This window comes from Lutra lutra, chromosome 7 (genome assembly GCF_902655055.1).
Source record: "Lutra lutra chromosome 7, mLutLut1.2, whole genome shotgun sequence".
In the NCBI taxonomy this organism is placed as follows: domain Eukaryota; kingdom Metazoa; phylum Chordata; class Mammalia; order Carnivora; family Mustelidae; genus Lutra; species Lutra lutra.
Genome location: NC_062284.1, coordinates 50,071,240 through 50,092,478, shown reverse-complemented (window position 1 = coordinate 50,092,478; position 21,239 = coordinate 50,071,240). Strand labels below are relative to the sequence as shown.

At 40.7% G+C, this 21,239-nt stretch overlaps 1 protein-coding gene across 6 annotated transcripts in view; it reads right to left on the bottom strand.

The window, feature by feature from the left end:
* The window catches only part of CHD8 (chromodomain helicase DNA binding protein 8), a 63,019-nt gene that overhangs the window by 30,505 nt on the left and 11,275 nt on the right, over window positions 1–21,239 (bottom strand). For 3 of the 6 annotated variants that reach the window (XM_047739263.1, XM_047739267.1, XM_047739266.1), the window contains exons 2-5: window positions 10,615–11,672; window positions 9,383–9,751; window positions 8,286–8,671; window positions 6,851–6,965 (exon numbers count right to left, since the gene is read on the bottom strand). In XM_047739263.1, coding sequence (XP_047595219.1) covers window positions 6,851–6,965; window positions 8,286–8,671; window positions 9,383–9,751; window positions 10,615–11,457 — 1,713 coding nt within the window. In that variant the 5' untranslated portion in view covers window positions 11,458–11,672. Of the gene's footprint in view, window positions 1–6,850; window positions 6,966–8,285; window positions 8,672–9,382; window positions 9,752–10,614; window positions 11,673–17,948; window positions 18,035–21,239 lie in introns of those variants that run through there. The other 3 variants (XM_047739264.1, XM_047739268.1, XM_047739269.1) reach the window with 3 other exon arrangements.

The following is a 21,239-nucleotide window of genomic DNA, read 5'->3' as shown; positions in this document are numbered from 1 at the left end:
TTTACTACAAAATCCCTACGAAAAACCAAGCCTTTTAAAAAGATAAAGAGCGTATTTACCAAATTATGTGATATCAAACCATATACTTTATGTACCAAATACATATTAATTTGCCAAACTGTTTTTTCTTTTTTTTTTTTTTAAGATTTTATTTATTTATTTGACAGAGAGAAATCACAAGTAGGCAGAGAGGCAGGCAGAGAGAGAGGAGGAAGCAGGCTCCCTGCCGAGCAGAAAGCCCGACGTGGGGCTCGAACCCAGGACCTGGGATCATGACCTGAGCCGAAGGCAGCAGCTCAACCCACTGAGCCACCCAGGCGCCCCTGCCAAACTGTTTTTTCAAAGAACCAGAATCCACCTGAAAGTAACCTGGCTACTACTGGCAAGAAACTCTGGTAAAATGAAACAGGACTCTACTTGAAGGGTACAATGTGCTTTCTATAAGGAGCAACCCTGAAGTGCCAAGGTGCAAGAATGTTTTGTTATTAATTTTGCTTTCTGTTTTAGTTCTAAGGTTTTTTTGTTTTAATAAATAGAATCATACTATATGATGATTATAGCATTGTTCTGCTACTTACCTTTTTGTTAACAGTACTTTTTAGGGGAGTTTTCCGCATCAATACATTTTAGATTTACGTTATTCTTTCAAGTGGTTGAGAAAACACTTTTGTAAGATTTTATTTATTTTGGAGACAGAGTGTGCATGCACATTGCACACACAACTAGGGGAGGGAAAAAGTGCCAAGCAGACTCCACACTGAGCATGGAGCTGGACTTGGGGCTCAATCTCAAAACCCTGAGATGACAACCTGAGCTGAAACCAAGAGTCAGACGCTCAACTGAGTGAGCCACCCAGGCACTCCGAGTAAAACATTTTTTAATTAAGTAATTTAAGTAATACTTTGTAGCTCATGATAAAAAGTTGGGAAGGATAGAGAGATAAAATTATTTTTCAGGGGCGCCTGGGTGGCTCAGCGGGTTAAAGCCTCTGCCTTTGGCTCAGGTCATGTTCCCAGGGTCCTGGGATCAAGCCCCACGTCGGGCTCTCTGCTCGGTAGGGAGCCTGCTTCCTCCCCTCTCTCTCTCTGCCTACCTCTCTGCCTACTTGTGATCTCTGTCTGTCAAATAAATAAATAAAATTTTTTTAAAAAAAGATTATTTTTCAATCATGATTATATCTCTGAAAAACCCAAACAAATTAAATGAATTATTAGACACAGAACTACAGAAATGAAGCAAACTTCCCTGGCATAAAATCAATTTTTAAAACTATCATTCTTATGTAAACTGAGCCATAAAACATAATGAAAGGAAAGATTCGGGGCACTGGGTGGCTCAGTTAAGCATCTGCCTTTGGCTCAGGTCATGATCCCAGGGTCCTGGGTTTGAGCTCTGCACTGGGCACCCTGCTCAGTGGAGAGCCTGCTTCTACTCCTCCCTCTGCTATTCCCCCTCCCTGTGCTCTGTCAAATAAATAAATAAAATCTTAAAAAAAAAAAAAAGAATTCTACATATAAAAACAAAAAGATTACTTATCTAAAAAATTAAATTTAGTAAGAAATATGTAAAATCTATATGAAAAAAACTTTAAAACACTCCAGGAGGCCTTAAAGAGGACTTGAATAATAAAATACATTGTTCTACAATAAGAAGACTTAATTCTATGTATTACATAAAAATGACAAAATAAAATTAACATAACTTTTTATTTAGATAAGCTGATTCAAAAAGTCAAAGAGAGAAATAAACACTTAAGAATAACCAGGAAAAAGGGACTCCTGGGTGGCTCAGTTGGTTGGACGACTGCCTTCGGCTCAGGTCATGATCCTGGGAGTCCTGGGATCGAGTCCTGCATTGGGCTCCCAGCTCCATGGGGAGTCTGCTTCTCTCTCTGACCTTCTCCTCGCTCACGCTCTCTCTCACTGTCTCTCTCTCAAATAAATAAATAAATAAATAAATAAGAATAACCAGGAAAAATAGGAAAAGTGTGCTTGGCCTTACCAGATATTAAGGACACAAAAGAGCTATACCAATTAACAAAGGTTGGTACCTCTCCAAGAAAAGATAAACAGGTCAATGAAATAATGTCCAAATACAGACTAAAATACTAGGTGGATATAGAACATGATAAAAATAGCACTTCTAATCAGTGAGGGAAAAGTAGATTATTCTATAAATGGGACTGGAAACAAATGACTAGCTATCTAGAGGTTGAAAGAAACTAAATTACATAAAAATAAAGGATTTCCAAAATCTTAAAAAGGGGATGCCTGGGTGGCTTAGCCAGTTAAGTCTGACTTTGGCTCAGGTCATGATTCCAGGGTCCTAGGATTAAGTCCCACATCAGGTTCCTTGCTCAGTGGGGAATCCTGCTTCTCCCTCTGCCTGCTTCTCCCCCTGCTTGTGTTCTCTCTCTCTCTCTCACAAATAAATAAATAAAATCTTTTAAAAAAAAATCTTAAAAAGATGTAACATTTCTAAAAGAAAGTGTGGAAGAATTTTTTATAATCTGGCAGTAGGAAATAGGTTTCTAATAAATTGATCAATTTTACCTTGCAAAAAATTTGAGATATTTACATATTATAACAAAGTTGAGAAAAATAATAAACTGATGGGGAAAACACCAAATACTCCATTTCCTAAACATAGAGTTCTTTTGAGTAACTAAGAAAAAGATCCATAACAGAGCAGAAAGATGGGCAAATACCATGAATAGACAGTTAGTAGGAAAAAAACATGAATGGCTTTAAATGTAAAAAGATGCTCACACTCATAATAAATTATAACTGAAACCTAAATTGAGATACCTTTTTTCTTTTTTTGCACCTAACAGACTGGTAAAAAGCAGCAAGTCTGATCAAATACTAAAATAGGAACTTGCACATACATTGTTGGTCAGACTACACATGGGCATAACCTCTATAAAAGAAAATCTGACAATACCCTTTGGTCTAGAAATTTCACTTCAAAGTTACTACCCTACGAATAAATCTGCACATATATACAAATCTTTGTAGCATTACTTGTAATAGTAGAAGACCAGAGAAAAACCTTAATGCCCATCAATAGGGAACTAGTTAAACAAATTATAGTATAATCAAAATATGGAATACTACAGAAGAATATTCAAAAAGAATGGGTAGTTGACAAAACCAAATACTGAAGATGTGGAACTGGAACTGTCATTACTGGTGCAAGTGTAAAATGACACAATCACTTTGGAAGTTGACAGATTCTTACAGAGTTATAATGTTTATATATGTAACTACTATGGTCTAGCAATCCTATTCCTTAGATAGGAGAAATGAAAACCCATGTCCAAGAAGTACTAAGACTGTTCACTGCAGCCTTACTCATAATAGCTCCAAAATGGAAACAACCCAAATGTCCTTCAACAGATTTGTGGGGTTTTTTAATATTTTTTATTTATTATTATATTATTATAATTATTATAATTATATAAATATTATTTATTTATTATAATATTTTTTAATTATTTTTAATAGTTACTTGTTTGTTTGTTCATAAATCTACACCCGATATGGGGTTTAATTCATGATCCCAAGATCAAGAGTCACATGCTCTACTGACTGAGCCTGCCAGGCACGCTTCTACTTTGTTGTTTTTAATTGCCATGCAGTATTCTCTGGTACGGATTTTCAGAATTTTATTAACTATTTCTCCTCTATGGACAATGAATTTTTGGACATTTCTGCTATTACAAATATTGCTACAATACATATGCATCATTACATACTTTTGAAAGTTTCCTTCATGCATAATCATTGAGTCCAAAGTCACTGACGTTTTAAATTTTGTTACATATTGAAATACTGACTAGCTAGAAAGATCGTCTCAATACTCCAAAGTCACTGACGTTTTAAATTTTGTTACATATTGAAATACTGACTAGCTAGAAAGATCGTCTCAATACTCCCATCAACTGTGTGAAAAGCACCTTTTCCTTAACTCCACTGCCAACGCTGGCATTACCACTTATGGGCTGAATTATAACCCTCTGAGTTTTTTTTTTAAGATTTTATTTATTTATTTGAGAGAGAGCGTAAGCAAGCGAGCAAGAGAGAGTGTGAGCATAAGCAGGGGGGTGGGAAGAGGAAGAGGGATAAGCACACTCCCAAGCAGGGAGCCCAACATGGGGCTTGATCCAAGAACTCTATGATCATGACCTGAGCCAAAGGCAGATGCTTAACTGAGTTAAAAAAGTGCCCCAACGCCCCAAAATTCTTATGTTGAAACCCTAATCCCTAGTACCTCAGAATGTGGCTGTATTTGGAGAAAGAGTTTTAGAGAGATGATGAAGATAAAATGAGGCTGGTAAAGTGAGCCCTAATTCAACTTGAATGGCATAATTACAAGAGGAAATGTGGACACACAGAAAGACACCAGGATGTATGCACTGAGAAAAGACCATGTAAGGACATAGTAAGAAAGCAGCCTTCTGCAAACCAAGGAGAAAGATCTCAGAGGTAACCAAACCTGCTGACTCCTTGATCTTGGACTTCAGAACTATGAGAAGATAAATTTCTGCTGTTTAAGCCACACAGTCTGTGGTATTTTATTATGGCAACCCTAGCAAACTAATACACCACCTTTTAAAATTTGTATTTTTGTTATTACAAAGACTTGCCTTCAGTTTGTCTTCTCATTATTTAACAAATACTTTATCTGACCCTTTATTTTATTTAACATACATATATATAACTCTTTCTATGCTGTCTTACCATGAGCTAAGCACTGTCCTAACTGCTTTATAAATGCTTCCAGTCAATTCTCCTAACCACCCATTTGGGAGGCATTATTATCTGCATTTTAGAGATAAGGAAATTGGGACACCAAGAGGTTAAATAAACTTGCCTGAAGTGACGATGTTAGTAAGTAGTAAAGATAAGAACCAAGAAATTCTTACTGCAGAATTTATGCTCTTAATGACTATGTTATTTGTAGAATTTTTTGTTACACGTGTGTAATTTTTACATTGTCAAATATATCTATCTTTCCTTTTATGACTTCTGAAAACCCCCTTAGAAAGAGAGAATTATTTATAAATACTTGAGAATGGGGCACCTGGGTGGCTCAGTGGGTTAAAGCCTCTCCCTTCGGTTCAGGTCATGATCCCAGGGTCCTGGGATCGAGCCCCACAGCGGGCTCTTTGCTCAGCAGGGAGCCTGCTTTCCCCTCTTTCTCTGCCTGCCTCTCTGCATACTTGTGATCCCTGTCTGTGAAATAAATAAATAAAATCTTAAAAAAAAAATTGAGAATTATTTTAAAAACTCATCCATGTTTTACAAGAAGTTCATGATTTCAAGTTTTACGTTTGGACCTTCAATTAAACTAGTATTTGTTTAAGAAGTGACACAAGAAATATGGTTTTATTTTTTTCCTACATGGGTAGCCAGTTGTCCTAACATAATTTATTAAATATTCTTTCTTTCCATTGATTTAAAATGGCATTTTAGGGGTGCCTGGGTGGCTCAGTGGGTTAAAGCCGCTGCCTTCGGCTCAGGTCATGATCCCAGGGTCCTGGGATCGAGCCCCGCATCGGGCTCTCTGCTCGGCAGGGAGCCTGCTTCCTCCTCTCTCTCTGCCTGCCTCTCTGCCTACTTGTGATCTCTGTCTGTCAAATAAATAAATTAAATCTTAAAAAAAAAAAAAGTCTTTAAAATGGCATTTTAGGGGCACCTGGGTGGCTCAGTGGGTTAAAGCCTCTGCCTTCAGCTCAGGTCATGATCCCAGGGTCCTAGGATCGAGCCCCGCATCGGGCTCTCTGCTCAGCGGGGAGCCTGCTTCTTCCTCTCTCTCTCTCTCTGCCTGCCTCTCCGCCTACTTGTGATATCTCTCTCTCTGTCAAATAAATAAATAAATAAAATTTAAAAAATAAATAAATAAAATGGCATTTTAATTCATATTCTAAATCCTCATAACCATTTGAATCTATTTCCAGACTCTATTATCTTTATTAATATTATTTCTTCTCTAATTCCATACTCCTAGTAATTATTATTTCATACTATACCTAATGTTTGTTAAATCGAATTTGTCTCATTTTCCTTTTCAATTTTATCCTGGCTATTCTCTAATGTTAATTTCCCCAGAAAAACCCAAGTATCAGTTTGCCAACGTAATGAGCATATCAAGAAAGAGGGAATGCATTTCTGAGTATTAATAACAACAGTAGCACTTAAGGTTTGTTTAGTACAAGCCTCCACTTACCAAGGAAAAATTCAGACACAGTAGCTAAGAAAATTGGCCAGGCCCATAGTATTACTCAGAAGTACCATGGGTCTCCCAAATCTTAATACCAGATTCTTTGTATGGTTGGAAACCAGAGACAAAGATGATACTGTAAAGCAACAATCAGAGACAGAGGACTAAACTTCTTCTGGTCCAGCTTCTTTTATTCTCTTCCAGTGTTTCTCGTCTTAAAAAGGCACGAAAAAACATTGTGCCTAAGCACCCAGTTCACAGAGTCAGAACCCTGAAGTGTAGAAAAGGTAAGGCAAAGGAATAGATGGACAGTTCTAAGAGAAACCAAAGTACTGACATAGTCATAACAACCACGAAGCATAATTTCATAGTTGCTTAGTTTCTGAAACACTGGAATTCCAGAAAATGACTACTGCTTTTGTATAGTATGGTAATATACTTTTTGCCTAAAAAATAAAAAATTTAAAAGACACAACCATGACCAGGTCCTACCTCTTTTACCTTTTAGGCCTCTCTTTTAGAAAAATTCTTGAAATGTGCACAGGGTTACAGTCTCTTGTATCTATTCCTGGTTTCCTGTCAGAATTAAACTTGATTTTTCTAAGTTCTTTCAGGATCCTTTTACCTGAATGCTGCTTTCTTCATCTTCCCGGGGTGACTGGGCAGGCATGACTTCTACATCTGAATTATCAGATGAGGTATTACGCTTTCTCTTCTTACCCACCACAGGAGTGATGGTGCTAAAAAGGAAAAACCAAATTCATTTGCAGTGAGGGTCAAATTCATTTAGGAGAAGAAAAATATAATTAATCTAAACTATCATAAATGAAACTTCCTAACAGAAGTGTCTAGCTCTTCAATCAGTAGGACACATGGCTATGGAATAAGGTGTTTGAAAAATAGAAGATATTTGGGTTCCTAAGCGACTGGCTGGCCTTTACACCAGATGTGATTAATCCTTTCTACTACTATACTCACAAATACCTGAAGGAAAGTGGCGTAAGACAAGAACTGGCTCAAGAACTGCAAGGCCTCACTTTAGTTCCAGTTCTGTCATTAGCTGGACATTAGGTTCCTTATTTGTAATATAAACACTGATGAAAATACCCAGCCTGACAATTGTTGAGGATTAACTAAGACCAGCGATATGAAATTTTTTTTAAGCTAAAAAATCCTCTCCAATTATAAACCATTATTATAATTCCACCACAAAGCCTGAAGAATCCTAAGGGGTAGAAGCCAGGGAAAAAGAAGTGAAGCTACAAAACATGGAAGGGAAAGAGAAGACGATTGTGATAAGCCCTTGTTCTGCCGACACTCCTTTAGGCTGATAATGGTTGCTAAAATCTCTAGTTCATAGATGAGATTCAAGGACAGGGCAGCTATACCTAGTAGGTATAGGATAGTGAGAAATCTCTTCCACACTACGGTGATACAAAATCACAGAGACATATAAAAACAGTCAACTTTTAATCCTAACCCCCAACTCAACAATTAGTTATCTTTCCTGTGCCTTGTTGCTTCTCTTTCAAAATATGCTAATTTGCACATTTCTGTTTAACAAATCATATAAGCATTGAGACAAAGAAAAGAAAGGCCTTTCTATCTTGTCACAGACAGATCACTTTGAACTATGTATATAGCTGCTAAATACAAGCAGATCCTAGGGGTGCCTGGGTGGCACAGCCAGTTTAGTGTCTGACTCTTGGTTTCGATTCAGGTCCTGATGTCAGGGTCATGAGATCAAGCCCGTTATCACTCTCTGCACTGAGCACAGAGTTTGCTTGAGACTCTCTCTGTGTGTCTCTCTCCTACTCTCACTCTCAAATAAATAAATCTTTTAAAAAAAATACAAGTAGTTCCTCTAATACTGATTTATTTTTTTAAGTTTTACTTTCCTAAGTAATCTCTACACCCAATGTGGGGCTCAAACTTACAACCCTGAGATCAAGAGTCACATGCTCTATTGACTCAGCCAGCCAGGCACCCCTCACTACTAATTTAAAAACAAGTGCACTGCCCTCAAATGTCCCAACCAATTAGCAAAGGGTTGTACTCACTTTAGCTTACTCTTGCCCTTAGTTTTAGAGGTACCAGATGTTTTGCTCTTCTTTGGCTTTTCTTCCTTGAGCCTCTCCCCACTGCTCTTTTTCCTGCGTTTCTTCTCACCTTCTTCCTCAGGCCGAACACTGGGCAATTCATCCTCATTTAGGACCCGAGGTATATTCTGCTCACCCCGGGCACGGGCCCTAGCAATAGCTTCTGCTACAATCCGATTGGCTTTCTCTTGCTTCTTTTGGTGCTCCAGCCTGCGATTTTCTTCCATTCCTATCTTGCCCCCAGTATGAGGAGCAGAGCTTGCTGGTGAAGACAAAGCTGCCACTTCACTGGCACTTAGAACTTTAACTACGGAGAGCCCAGAAGAGGCCCCTTGGGAAGAGCCAGCCTACAGAAATAAAGACACTAAAATTTCAATATGCTTGTAGCTAAATGGCCTAAATAAAACCTAGCTCTAAAGCAGATAGGATAGAAACTTTCCATCTCTAATTCCTCAAGAATCAGATTCGAAACAACTCTTACTGAACTTGGACACATTAGGGGGAAAAAAGTGTTTTGTTCTGGTGTGGGTTTTTTTTTTTTTTAAGTTGAAAGGGGATAAGAAAAGGCAAGAATTGTGCCAAAGCAAACTTCAATATCCTTTACCATGCTCCTAATGTCAATACACATTTCCATTATTCTATGACCAATCCTGATCTCTAGGCCAAAAGTAAATAAAATCAAATTCTACTCTTGGTGTACCTTTATCCCAGCGGGGGGGGGGGGGGGGGGGGGGGGTTGGAGGAGTGATAATCACTTGACCTCTTTAGGACAACTTCTTTATCTTCCAAATGAGAAAACTGCCAATCACTTCTACTCCACAACAATATCAGGAAAAAGATTGTAAATGAATCAGCTCTAAGACAAATATAAGATAAATCACCTCTTATCCCAAACCTCACAATGACCCTCAAATCTCTTCATATAATTAACCAAAGTTTCCACAGTAAAAGAAATAAAAGCCTGCATTTCAGTTCCAAGGCATGACTCCAAGGACCCCACACTCAACAATGAGTGGTTGCTGAAGGGGACAACAGGGGGCGACCTATGGAGGTCTCACCTGTGGCTGCAGCACGACCTTGAGTGGTACTGAAAGTCTTTGTCCTGGGCTTTGTCCTGGCCCCATTATCTGAGCCTGCTGCACAGAGGAGAGAGTCACAGGCTGGGTTGAGGGAGGCTGCGGCTGTGGCTGTGATGCTGGCGGCTGTGGTACAATCTGGATTTTCTGCTGTGGCTGTTGCACCTGCAGCTGGATAGTTACTACTTTGGCGGGCTGCCCCTGAGCATTCTTGGCTTGGGTCAGGGCTGCCAGCTGGTTGCCCTGTAACACTATCTTGCCTGGTAGACTCCCTAGAACGACATGCCGGTGTCCTTGGGGACCTCCAGACTGTGGCTGCTGGAGGACCAGGGTGATGCGTTTTGATTCACCCTAGAGTGAAGAAAGGAAATTGCAAGAGGTGCAACATTAAAGAATGATATACTCTTAAGTATTTACACCAGTTTTCCTCATCCTAGAACCATCAAAACTGAGAGTCAGAAGACACAGTACAATTTATTTTTTTCGTCCTCCTATCTGTCCTGATCGAGTTTTCTCTGTAATACCTCTGCCCAGTGGGTATCAGGCCTATTTTTCACAAACTCCTGATGGAAGGCTATCTTCTAAGGTAGTCATTCCATTTTCTGGCAGTCTATTAGAACAAAAGTCTTTATAATCCACCTCCTCATAGCTTCTTTCCACTGCTCCCACTTATTTTAATACCATCCCCTCCCCCACAAACTCTTTTGGCCCTTTATTCAGAGGCTAGAACCTCTACTCTCTTACAATAGAAACTAGCCTTTTCACTGGATAAAGGAGGACAATCTCAGTAATAAGAACAGGCAAAATATACACATAGCCTCTGTAAGTCTTGCAAATATAAATAAATAATGACTGTTCCCATAGCATCCAGTATTTCTCATAAAACTTTGTATCATATAGTATTGTGAGTTCTTGTTTATTGTCTGCCTTCCTGGCAGATCATGAGCTCTGTAAGGACAGGGACTGTGTCTGTCTTGTTCAAGACCAGCTAGGCACAGTGTAAACATGTAATAAGAGCTCAAAAAAATATGTCAACATTAACTGCTTCCACCTGGTAAGTAGCAAGTACGTGGCTGTCAATGCTAACTGATTTTTTAAAGAAGCATAGGTAGAATTTAAACAGGATTTCCTAAAGATAGGTCTCATGTGCTCTCTTCTCAGTTGCTGGGCCCTCTACTAAACCAAAATTCACCTCCCCCTTTCACTCAAGTCACCTGAGTAGGTGTAGAGGTCAGTGTAACTGCAGGCTTCAGTGGGGGCCCTGTGGCCCCAGGGTTTCCAGCAGGAGCTGAACCCTTAACTGGTTGTAGGACCAGCTGCTTTACTGGTCGGCTGGGCTGGACAATGCGCTGAACAGCAGCCTGGTTCCCAGGGACCTTGGCGGCCAACACTGTATTACCAGAGACAATGGAAACACCTGGTCGAAGGGGAGTGCCGGTTAGCACTTTGGTAAAAGTAACTTTTCCACCATTGGCTGTGCCAGCCACCAGGGGCTGAGCTGTGCTGGTGATACCTTGGGCCTGAATTTGTGCCACGTGGGCACCAGTGACTGAGGAGCTTGGTGGGGCCTTAAGGATAACAATCTTAGGGGCTGACTGAGGCGGTTGCCCTCCAGTACTATTGGAGGAGACAGCTGTGGCAGAGACACCCATGAAAGGATTCCCTTGGCTCAGGATCTCCTGGCTCTTGGAGACCTGCAAAAGTCCTGATGTTGGCGTCGGTGTCTGTAAGACAGGTTGGGCTGGCTGCTCCTGGCTGACGGGCTGAGTGGTATAATCATGCAAAGTTAAAGATTCTGGAGCTGGAGCTGTCGATTCTTTGGGAAGTTCTGTGGGGGCTGTCTCATCTGGTGGGGGGACCAGGTCACTTGCTGATGAATTCCCCACATCACCACCTCCACCATCCTGGTTCATCTGATCCAAGGAGTCCAGAGAGCTTGGTAGTCCAAGGGCTTCCTCAATGGGGTCTTGTGTGACCTGGTTGAAGCTGTCATCAGTCAGAGAGTCCAGGCCAAACAAATTTGGGTCATCAAACAAATCCATGATGGGGTCTGCCATCTTGGGAAAGCAATGGAGGGTACTTCACCAAGGTCTAGGGAGGGAAGGGGAGGGGGGGTACTGGCTCTCCCCTCCCCTCCCCTATTAAGAAAAAAATGTACACAATGGAAGAGGACTACTCTTCAGGTAAAGAGGCAAGAAACAAGTGCATGTCAGATTGTCCTGACCTTCATGGAGCAAGATGGCTAGGTCTTCAGAGGAAGATGGTGAAACTCCTGTTGTGAGAAGACAAATGGAAAATAAGCAAAATTGGTGACCTCAAGGGAAACTTCTCCTTCTTAGGTACTACCTTAATATCAAATGGCATCAAAATAATAAGAGAAAACGGAAATGCGAGGTAATCTGAGGACAGAGACACAGCAGAAAGAACACCCACATTTTTGCTTCAACCTAAAACTATAAAAGAAATAAACCAAACTCCTTTTTGGGCTCTTACACCTACACACTTTGAAGTTTCTGTCTGTCAAGATCTCTTGGCTGTCTCTGTCCATTTCTTTCTACAATTATCATTCTCAGGTAGAGATCAGGGAGTTTAACATTCACTCACTTTATTTCAGGTTAAGTTGACAGAATTTAACAATGTACCAGTAGCATTTCAATGACTGTAGATAAAGGTTTCTGGAATATATTGCATTTCATAATTTCCCTTGTATTTTAGATGCTTTCACTTACTACTGGCAAAAATAACCACTTTTAATCAAACTCACAGTACAACCTTGCTATACTTTTTCTTTTTTTATTTTTTATTTTTTTAAAGATTTTATTTATTTGACAGACAGAGATCACATGTAGGCAGAGAGGCAGGCAGAGAGAGAGAGAGGAGGAAGCAGGCTCTCCACTGAGCAGAGAGCCCGATGCGGGGCTCGATCCCAGGACCCTGAGATCATGACCTGAGCCGAAGGCAGAGGCTTTAACCCACTGAGCCACCCAGGTGCCCCTACTTTTTCTTTTTTTAAAGATTTTATTGATTTATTTGAGAGACAGAGCAGGAGAACATGAGAGATTGAATGAGGGGAGGTGCAGAGGGAGAAGCAGACTCCAGGTGGAGTAGGGAGCCAGATGTAGGACTCCATTCCAGAACTCTGGGATCAAGACCTGAGCCGAAGGCAGAATGCTTAACAGACTGAGCCACCCAAGTGCCCAATCTTGCTACATTTTCCATGTGATTTTACCCAGAAGTTTCCCAAACTTTATTCTAGCTAACATATCATTCTATACATACTATTTCTGTTAACTCCCATCCCCCTTTCTCATATTTGAGATCAAAAACTTCCTTTGCAAGAAATTCAAAGAACTGTACATTTTAGGGGCACCTGGGTGGCTCAGTCGGTTAACCATTTGCCTTGGGATCAGGGCATGATCCCGGGGTCCTGGGACTGAGCCCCACATTGGGCTCCCTGCTCAGTGGGAAGCCTGCTTCTCCCTTTCACTCCCCTTGCTTGTATTCCCTTTCTCACTATCTCTGTCAAATAAATAAATAAAATCTTAAAAAAAAAAAAAAAAGACTTGTACATTTTAGTTCCACTTATATTCCCAACTTTTTCTCTCATCGTTTCCTATATATAACCTACATTCCAGGCCAACTAGACTATACAGTTCCCCTAATGTGATTCCTATCTGCATGACTTTGCCTATTATGCTGTAGCTTCTGCTTAGAACGTACCCTCCCCCACTCCCAAGCATCTCTCCCAGCTGAAATCTTTCCTACCCTTTCAAAGGTCTTCCTTTTATTCCAAAAGGTGAGCTCTGAAACTCTGCCCCTTTCGCAGCAAGCAATTTGTGGTGACTCTGTCCTTTCACCTTCCTTAAAATACTCACAGTGTTGTCTGCACCTTATTTAAAACACTTATACTTAATATTTTCCTAAAATGACCGGTCTCATGTCCATATTCTCTGAAGGCCCAAATGGTTCCTTTGTGCAAATTATAAAAAGCTGCCTGCTCCTTAAGATGCTTGTCTGCCATCTGCTGGAAAGCTGCCATACTAAACATATTATCGATGATGATAATGAATATGTGCAATGCACACTCTGCACAACCCTGCATGGTGGTCCAGCTGCTCTTTCCCCAAGAGACAGAAAGTTCCTGGATGGTAGGAACCATATCTTAGTTATGTGTGGATCCCTAAAGAACCAGGAGGATATCACACACACAGGAGATACCCAAAAAAATACTTAATGAATTAATATATTTGGCTGCAGTATGTGGAATGAACCATTTCAGACCTTTTAAAAACTAAATGGTATCCCTGATTTTAAGATGAGACAGTAACTTCCCATCTTGAAAACCTGTCCTACAAATAACTGAAAACATGTTTACGAAATCTACATCTGAAGATGTAAGTTCGTGAAAATGTTGGAAAAAGGAAAAACTAAAACAAGGAATTAGGAGTACACCACCATATAATTAAACTATATGAAAATATGAAAGTTCTCTGTACATGATGTCTATACTTGACCATTCAGGAAAGCCTTGCTTGATAAGACCTTTTCTCTTAACTTTCAGAAGACACAGGAAGACATTTGTCAGTGACAGAACATAGACTTTACCGAAGACTTTTCCATAAAACCCACAAACTACTTTTTCCCTTCCTCAACTTATCCCAGGTACCCTTATAAAACAATAAAATGTGGGTAAATAGCCCAGAAACTCAGATTTAAAGAGAACAGACTGATCAGTAGTTGGCACAACAAAATTACAAAGTACACGTGGCTGCTCTACCAATATTAAACATCTTCCTTGCTTTGGTAAGTACATCCTTCACATCTCCCCCAGAATCCCTATCGCTTCCCACTTTTGGCCAAACTATTCCACCAGCTCATTCCAGCTTCTCCTAATACTTGCCCCAAAGTTGCTCCAAATGACAATGAGAAAAGTTTTATGTATTTCTTGATTCAACAAAAATCTACTCAATAATTTTATGAATTTCCTCAACACTACCATCAGCTTTTTTCTAGCTACGTTCTACTTGGCTACTTATTATCTTTCATCTCCTGTTCACTGCCACAGAAGTTACATTAAACAGATCTAATTAGGTGTCATACAAAAACTACAATAAATGTTTCCACTAACTAAAAGTTTATGCTGACTAATAGTTTATAACCTGTCTCTTCTTCCATGAGGCAGGATTTTCTCCTTTCCACTATTCCTTGCTATTTATTCCTTTCCTCCATAGCAGCCTGATCTCAGACTGAAATCTCACTTCTTTCATGGAAGAAACAAGGCTAACAGTTTCTGAAATATTTCCTTACCCTCAATACAACTCAAGAGTAAGTTTTTAGGGGACCTGAGTGGCTCAGTCGTTAAGCATCTGCCTTCGGCTCAGGTCATGATCCCAGGGTCCTGGGTTTGAGACCCATGTCAGGCTCCCTGCTCAGCAGGAAGCCTGCTTCTCCCTCTCCCATTCCCCCTGTTAGTGTTCCTTCTCTTGCTGTCTCTCTCTCTCTCTAATAAATAAATAAAATCTTTTAAAAAGAGAGAGAGAGAGAGTTAAGTTTTTAAAGGTCAATCAATGCATTTATCATTTGTCTCCCCTCCCAATTTTTGGGCCAAATTTCTACTTCCCCAGTTCAGTCTGGACCTCATAATCTAAAAACATCACCAGTGATTTAATGCCACACCACCATGTTTCACCACTTCTCAGTCCCCTCACATCGACTCACATACTGATCTAATTCATTTTGTACATATTTTTTAATCCTAGTCTCCTGATTCTTTTCTAACTTCCATGTTTTAAGTTGTCTTTGACTCTCAAAGATGAAACCTTCTTCCATCATGCCTCTAACTTTCTTCAACTCTCCTTCCATTCCTACTTTGTGGGTCATCCTGGCTATGTCCACATCTGGCCTATTCTACCAAGCTCATCTATCCCATGAATTATCTTTCCATGGTTCAAATGCTGGTAGCAACAATAAACAGATGTTAAATGGCACCTGAGGAGCTCAGTTGGTTAAGTGTCTGCCCTCAGCTCCGGTCATGATCTTGGGGGTCCTGGGATCAAGCCCACATCCAGCTCCTTGCTCAGGGGGAGTGCTCTGCTTCTTTCTCTTCCCCCTCTGCTCCTCCCCCCGCCCACAACCCCTTGGCTTGTGCTCTCTCAAATAAAGAAAATCTTAAAAAATAAACAAATAGATGTTAAGCTTTCAAATATATGAAGCACTTAAATATCCCTAAGTAAAATCATTGCCTAAAGAAGTCATACCAGACTTCTTTCATATTGAGAATGAAAAGCCAGTCATGGCCCACCATTGCCCCAAAAAGAAATACACATAAATGCTCAAAAGGAAAGACAGAGTTTGAGAATTACACATATTCACTTTCCATAATTTTAAACTCATGACAGAAACCTTAGGGGAGTTGGGCAGAAGTGAAACATATCAGCCGGTTAAGGTTAGAATCCAAGGCCACCTATCTATAATCTCCGTGTAACAAGCCAGTTAATGTTAAACAATTTATGTTAACAGCCTTTCATCTCACCTTCTTTTAAAGGGAGAAGTATTCCTTCTCCATGAAGTATAAACTGATGTTCTGTAGATTTACCACCTTTGATATATTTCCTTTTTTTTTTAAAGGAATCTGTAAAATCCCAACTCTCCTATTTTTATTTTACCAGTCTCCTTTCCCTTGCCCATTTCAATAACAATATGTCTGTCTTGATCATAAAGGACTTCGTTTTCATTCTACTCTATACTTTCCATTGCAATCTCCCCATACCTTTCAACAAAGTAGTGATTCTCAACCAGGGGATGAAAAATATGTGTAGTTTTAAAGTGCAACTCGGGGCGCCTGGGTGGCTCAGTGGATTAAGCCGATGCCTTCAGCTTAGGTCATGATCTCAGGGTCCTGGGATCGAGTCCCACATCGGGCTCTCTGCTCAGCAGGGTGCCTGCTTCCCTCTCTCTCTCTCTCTCTCTCTCTCTGCCTGCCTCTCCGTCTACTTGTGATCTCTCTCTGTCAAATAAATAAATAAAATCTTTAAAAAAAAATAAAGTGCATACTCAATGTCATAATTTTATATTTATCAAATGGAAAAGGAAGAAGACATCTCACTATTTCAGGTATTTATAGTCAATAAAACTAAACAAAATCTTCCTGGCCAGTGAGGATCTATAAAACACAACTGGGGGCAAGGGGTAGAGAAGCATGCCTGGTTTTGAAGGGTTATCAAGAACTCTATTGTAGGATAACATTTCTTACGGTCTCTCAAAAGGGAGTTTATCATAGTTCATTGTTTATGATGGATAAGAAACACTGCAACAGAGATTAGTCCAGCTGTCCAATAAATGAAATTATATAAACTGAACTACAAACATCAATTTTCCAGACTTCTCTGTACTGTTCACCCTCTTAGAAGATAATGAACTAAGGCCATATTGACAAATATTTTTTTTTTGTAATAGGCACTTCCAGAAAATACCACCCATGCCCACTTAACCTCTAACTGCTCAAAGATTCAGAAAACAACAAACTATTTTACTTCAAAGTATGAATCTTGTTATTGGAAACTGTATCCTTTCAAGAGGCTCAGATGAAGACAGACATAAACACATGTTATTGAAACACAAGATGGTCAGAAGCAGCTTAATCTAAATGAGAAATCCCTTGAAAGTAAAATAATCAGAAGGCCTAAAATGAAAATGACTAACATAATTTTTAAAAAGAAGAATTTAAAAACTGTACCACGGAGACATCTGTAAGACCCAAAGAGCCTCAAATCTTATAAAGAAATAGGAAATAAACATCCAAGGTGAATGTAATCACAATTTAGGGTCAGCAAGGGATCAGGATGGAAGGACACAGAGCATAAGAAATGGAGCTATTAACTTGGAGCCACTCAGATTTCCTCAATAAGATCAAGATCCTAGGCCATTTTCTCTATCTTCACCATTCTTACTTCCAAATGTGTGGCTACTGTTTTTGTTTTCCCAATTACTGAAGGAAAAAGCACTCACACCTCAATCAGGGGTATGGACATTTGGGGGCAACATGGCTGGTGAAGTGAGCCTTTCTGAATAAGAGAAAAAGTAAAAAGCAACTATGAAAGCTAAAACCATGTACGTATATTCAGGGAACCAACGGGAAACTACAGAAATTATATACTCATACGAAAGAAGAGAAGGGGAAAGGTAAGGAAGTGAGGGGTTGGCTGAGAGGGAAACGCTACAGGGGGTGGGGGTGGCGGGGACCCGGGTACATTACCTGCTCATACTGCCGGGGTTGTTGCCAGTAAGGCCCATACAGCAGAGGGGGTTGATTTCAGGCAACTGGCGCCCCCAAAATAGAAATAAGGTACATGCACTTGACGGAGGGAGCTAGCGGGGTGCCCTCCTGGGTGGGGATGGCCAAGACGGGAAGATGCGGGGGGTGGGGGGGTGTGGATGCCCGGGTGGGAGCAATGTTAGGGCGGAAGCTACAGGCTGGAAGGCCCGACAAAAACCTGAAGGAGAAAAGGAGCTGTGCCTCAACACAGCGGGCTAAGAGAGATGCCTTTACCTGCAGCGGCCGTGGGGGGCCGGTTCGCCCCTCTCGCTGTCTCTCCAGCACCAGTTCCCCCCACCTCCTGCGCAACCTAACTTGATGCTCCCGCCCGCCCCGCGTCCTCATTGGCTAAACTCTGCTGCCACTCACCACAGGCGCAAGAACGCAAAACAGCGCAAAGGGCGGGACCAGAAAAAGCTTTCCCCCTCCCCCGCCACCGCGGGTTAGGTTGAGAGCGCACGGAGAGGCCTATCCGGTTTCTAGGGCCCAGGCGAAGCCTGCAGCTTGCTTGAAAAAAAGGGGGCCTGGCTAGAGGCACACTCTCCCGCTGCGGGAAACTAGTCCTGGGGATTAAATTCCTTACCACCTACACTGTATTCTGCACACTGAAGAGCGTAAACGCGGGAGGAAAGGTTCCATACTATGCCAACTCTGCCTCCCAATGAATCCCCTACCTTCTAGCAGCCCTGCCTATCCCTTCTCCTGTGGTAACTATACCAGATCCCACTCCCCATTAAAAGGGGGCAAATCTTCCATCATGGGAATGAGTCAGCCCAGATGCTGTTACATGGTTTCTGCCACAACCATAATGCTGGTTTGTATCTTTGATACTACAACCTTTGGGTTGCTGTATCACTTTCCAGAAAGTAATTCCAGGTGCCCTCTAGCAATTCCCAGATCCCTCCCCTCCAAAACACACATTTAGTCCTCATCCCTAAACCTGATCTCTCACCCTCACATCACTTCTCTTGAAACTCAGCCTTCTGACATACTGGCCAGTATTCACTTTGCAATGCCACTTGAGACCACTCTAATTCCCAACGAAACTAGTCAACCCCAGAATGATGGTACCCAAGCTTAAATCCCTCAAAGTAAACAAGTGCTAAAATCAGCTGCTTACCTCCTGACCCAACTAGTTTCCTCTGAAATGTAACCGGCCTCAACACTGAAATCCTGTTTTCTGTACTCTAGGACAAAACTGAGGAAGGTCAACTTGACCTTAGCTCTCCTATTTTTACAGATCTTAGCACTACCACTATTATTAGGAAGACCAATACCACTCCTTGAAACAACAATACCATTCACTCAGACTCAAAACCTCAAAGGCATCTACGAAACCTCCACCTGTATCCACCATCCAATCATTTGCCAAATCCCACGGACTCTCTCAAAATATGTCACAAACAGATTTTGGAGCTGGCAAGGACTTTGGTAATCATATCAAGTCAAACCTCTCGTACAGTGAGAAAACTGAGGCTTAGAGAGATGCGTGATTCAACTATGAAACTAAGATGAAAGTAAGGAGTAATATATCTAACTCTCTTATTTCTGCTGCCACCTCTTTATGCAGTTACTTATGTTAAAAAAAGAAACCTCATAACTGATCCCTTCCCCTACGAATCCATCCTGCTACCAGATTAATTTCCTAAAACACAGTTAAGTTCAAATTAGTCTCCTTAAAAACTTTCAAAGGTTCCCTGTTACTTAAGATATAAATCAAGACAACATCTTGCATTTCCAGTCTTATTTCCCACTATCCTTATACATATACACTTATACACTAGCCAAAACACACACACAAAAAAACCCAACTTCCTATTGTCCTATATTTTTCTTATAGCCTAGCTAATGCTACTGTCTTCAAAGTATACTCCATCCTTATTTCATTTCTTTGCCTCAACAAAATCTTATTTATCTCCTAAGATCTGTATCAAATGCTTTTTCACTGTGTCTACATTTATTGAGATTATAATACACTAACTAATGTGGAAGTATTAGAGAACCAAAGGTGAATAAGACATAATCTCTACCCTCAAAGAACTCACAACAGGTAGGAGTATATTTGGGTATATATGTGGGTAGGGGTTGGAAAATAGGGATTATGACAATAGTGACAAATATAAACAATCATAATACAAGATGATAAGTGCAATGAAATATGCAGGAGGCTATTACAGGAATACAGATGAAAGGGATTAACTTAGAAGGAAAAAGTTATCAAGAAAGTCATTTCTTGGGCGCCTGGGTGGCTCAGTTGGTTAAGCAACTGCCTTCGGCTCAGGTCATGATCCCAGGGTCCTGGCATCAAGCCCCGCATCAGGTTCCCTGCTCCACGGGGAGCCTGCTTCTCCCTCTCCCTCTGACTGCAGCTCCCACTGCTTGTGTGCTCTGTCAAATAGACAAAGAAAAATCTAAAAAAAAAAAAAAAAAGGAAAAAAAAGAATGTCATTTCTTAAAAGATGAGGAGGAGTTAACTAAGGAAGGTAAAGTGGGCTACAAGAAAGGAGTATTCAGGCAGTAGGGATAATAAGCGCAAAATCAAAACAAAGCACAGCAACAGCAGATAGCACGAGACATGTAGAGGAAACTCTAAGGAACTCTGTAGTTCAGTCTCGCCAAAGTATAAATCACGAAAAGAAACTGGATGAGGTTGAAAGGATAAGTTAAGGCCAGACCCTTCAAGGAACCATGCTAAACTATTTTCTGATAGGTGGATGAGAAGCCACTGAAACACAGAATGACATGATCAGAACTGTGTTTTGGTTAGCAAACTCTGGCTACTGAATAGAGAATACATTTGGGAAATTAAGGGTCAGAGGACACAAGCAGTTAGGAGGCTACTGTGGTAGTCCAGAAAAAAGCTGTATGGTAGAAATTTGATTTTTTCCGCCCTGCTCAGCAACAAAAGCCCCTTTCCTACACTGGGAGAATAGCTCAGGGTAGAAGTCTCAATGGAAGGCTAGATCTTACCTCCCACTACAGGCTGTTAGAGGAGATGGGAAATCAGAGTGGGGACTGCAGGGAGGGGTCCCACTTCCTCTTCCTGGCAAAGACAAAGTACACACATGACCTAGACTAGCTTAAGTGGACAGTCCTTCAGAGAAATTTGACTTTGCAGAGGTAATACAAAAACCCAGAACCAACCAGTTAAACAACACTCAGCAGTGACAGACCCTTGAGTTCTACTACAGCACCCTAAAAACACTATTCAGTGGTATGACCTTGGACATGTTCTCTGTTTCTAACCTCCCTTTAGTTTCAGATCATTTTCTAAACCAGGCTGTCTAGCATTCATATCGATTTTGTGAGCCACAGAATATTTTTCCAATAAATCACCTTCCTGCTTAAGTTAGCCAAAAGATGATTTCTGTTGTTTGTAACCAAGGACCCTAATAAGGTGATTAGTGCCTGAATCACAGCAATGTGAGTCAAAAGGTAATGATAAGGAAGGGACAGAGCCAAGTAACACTTCAGAGATAAAAATGCACAGAACCAGGCGCCTGGGTGGCTCAGTCGTTGAGCATC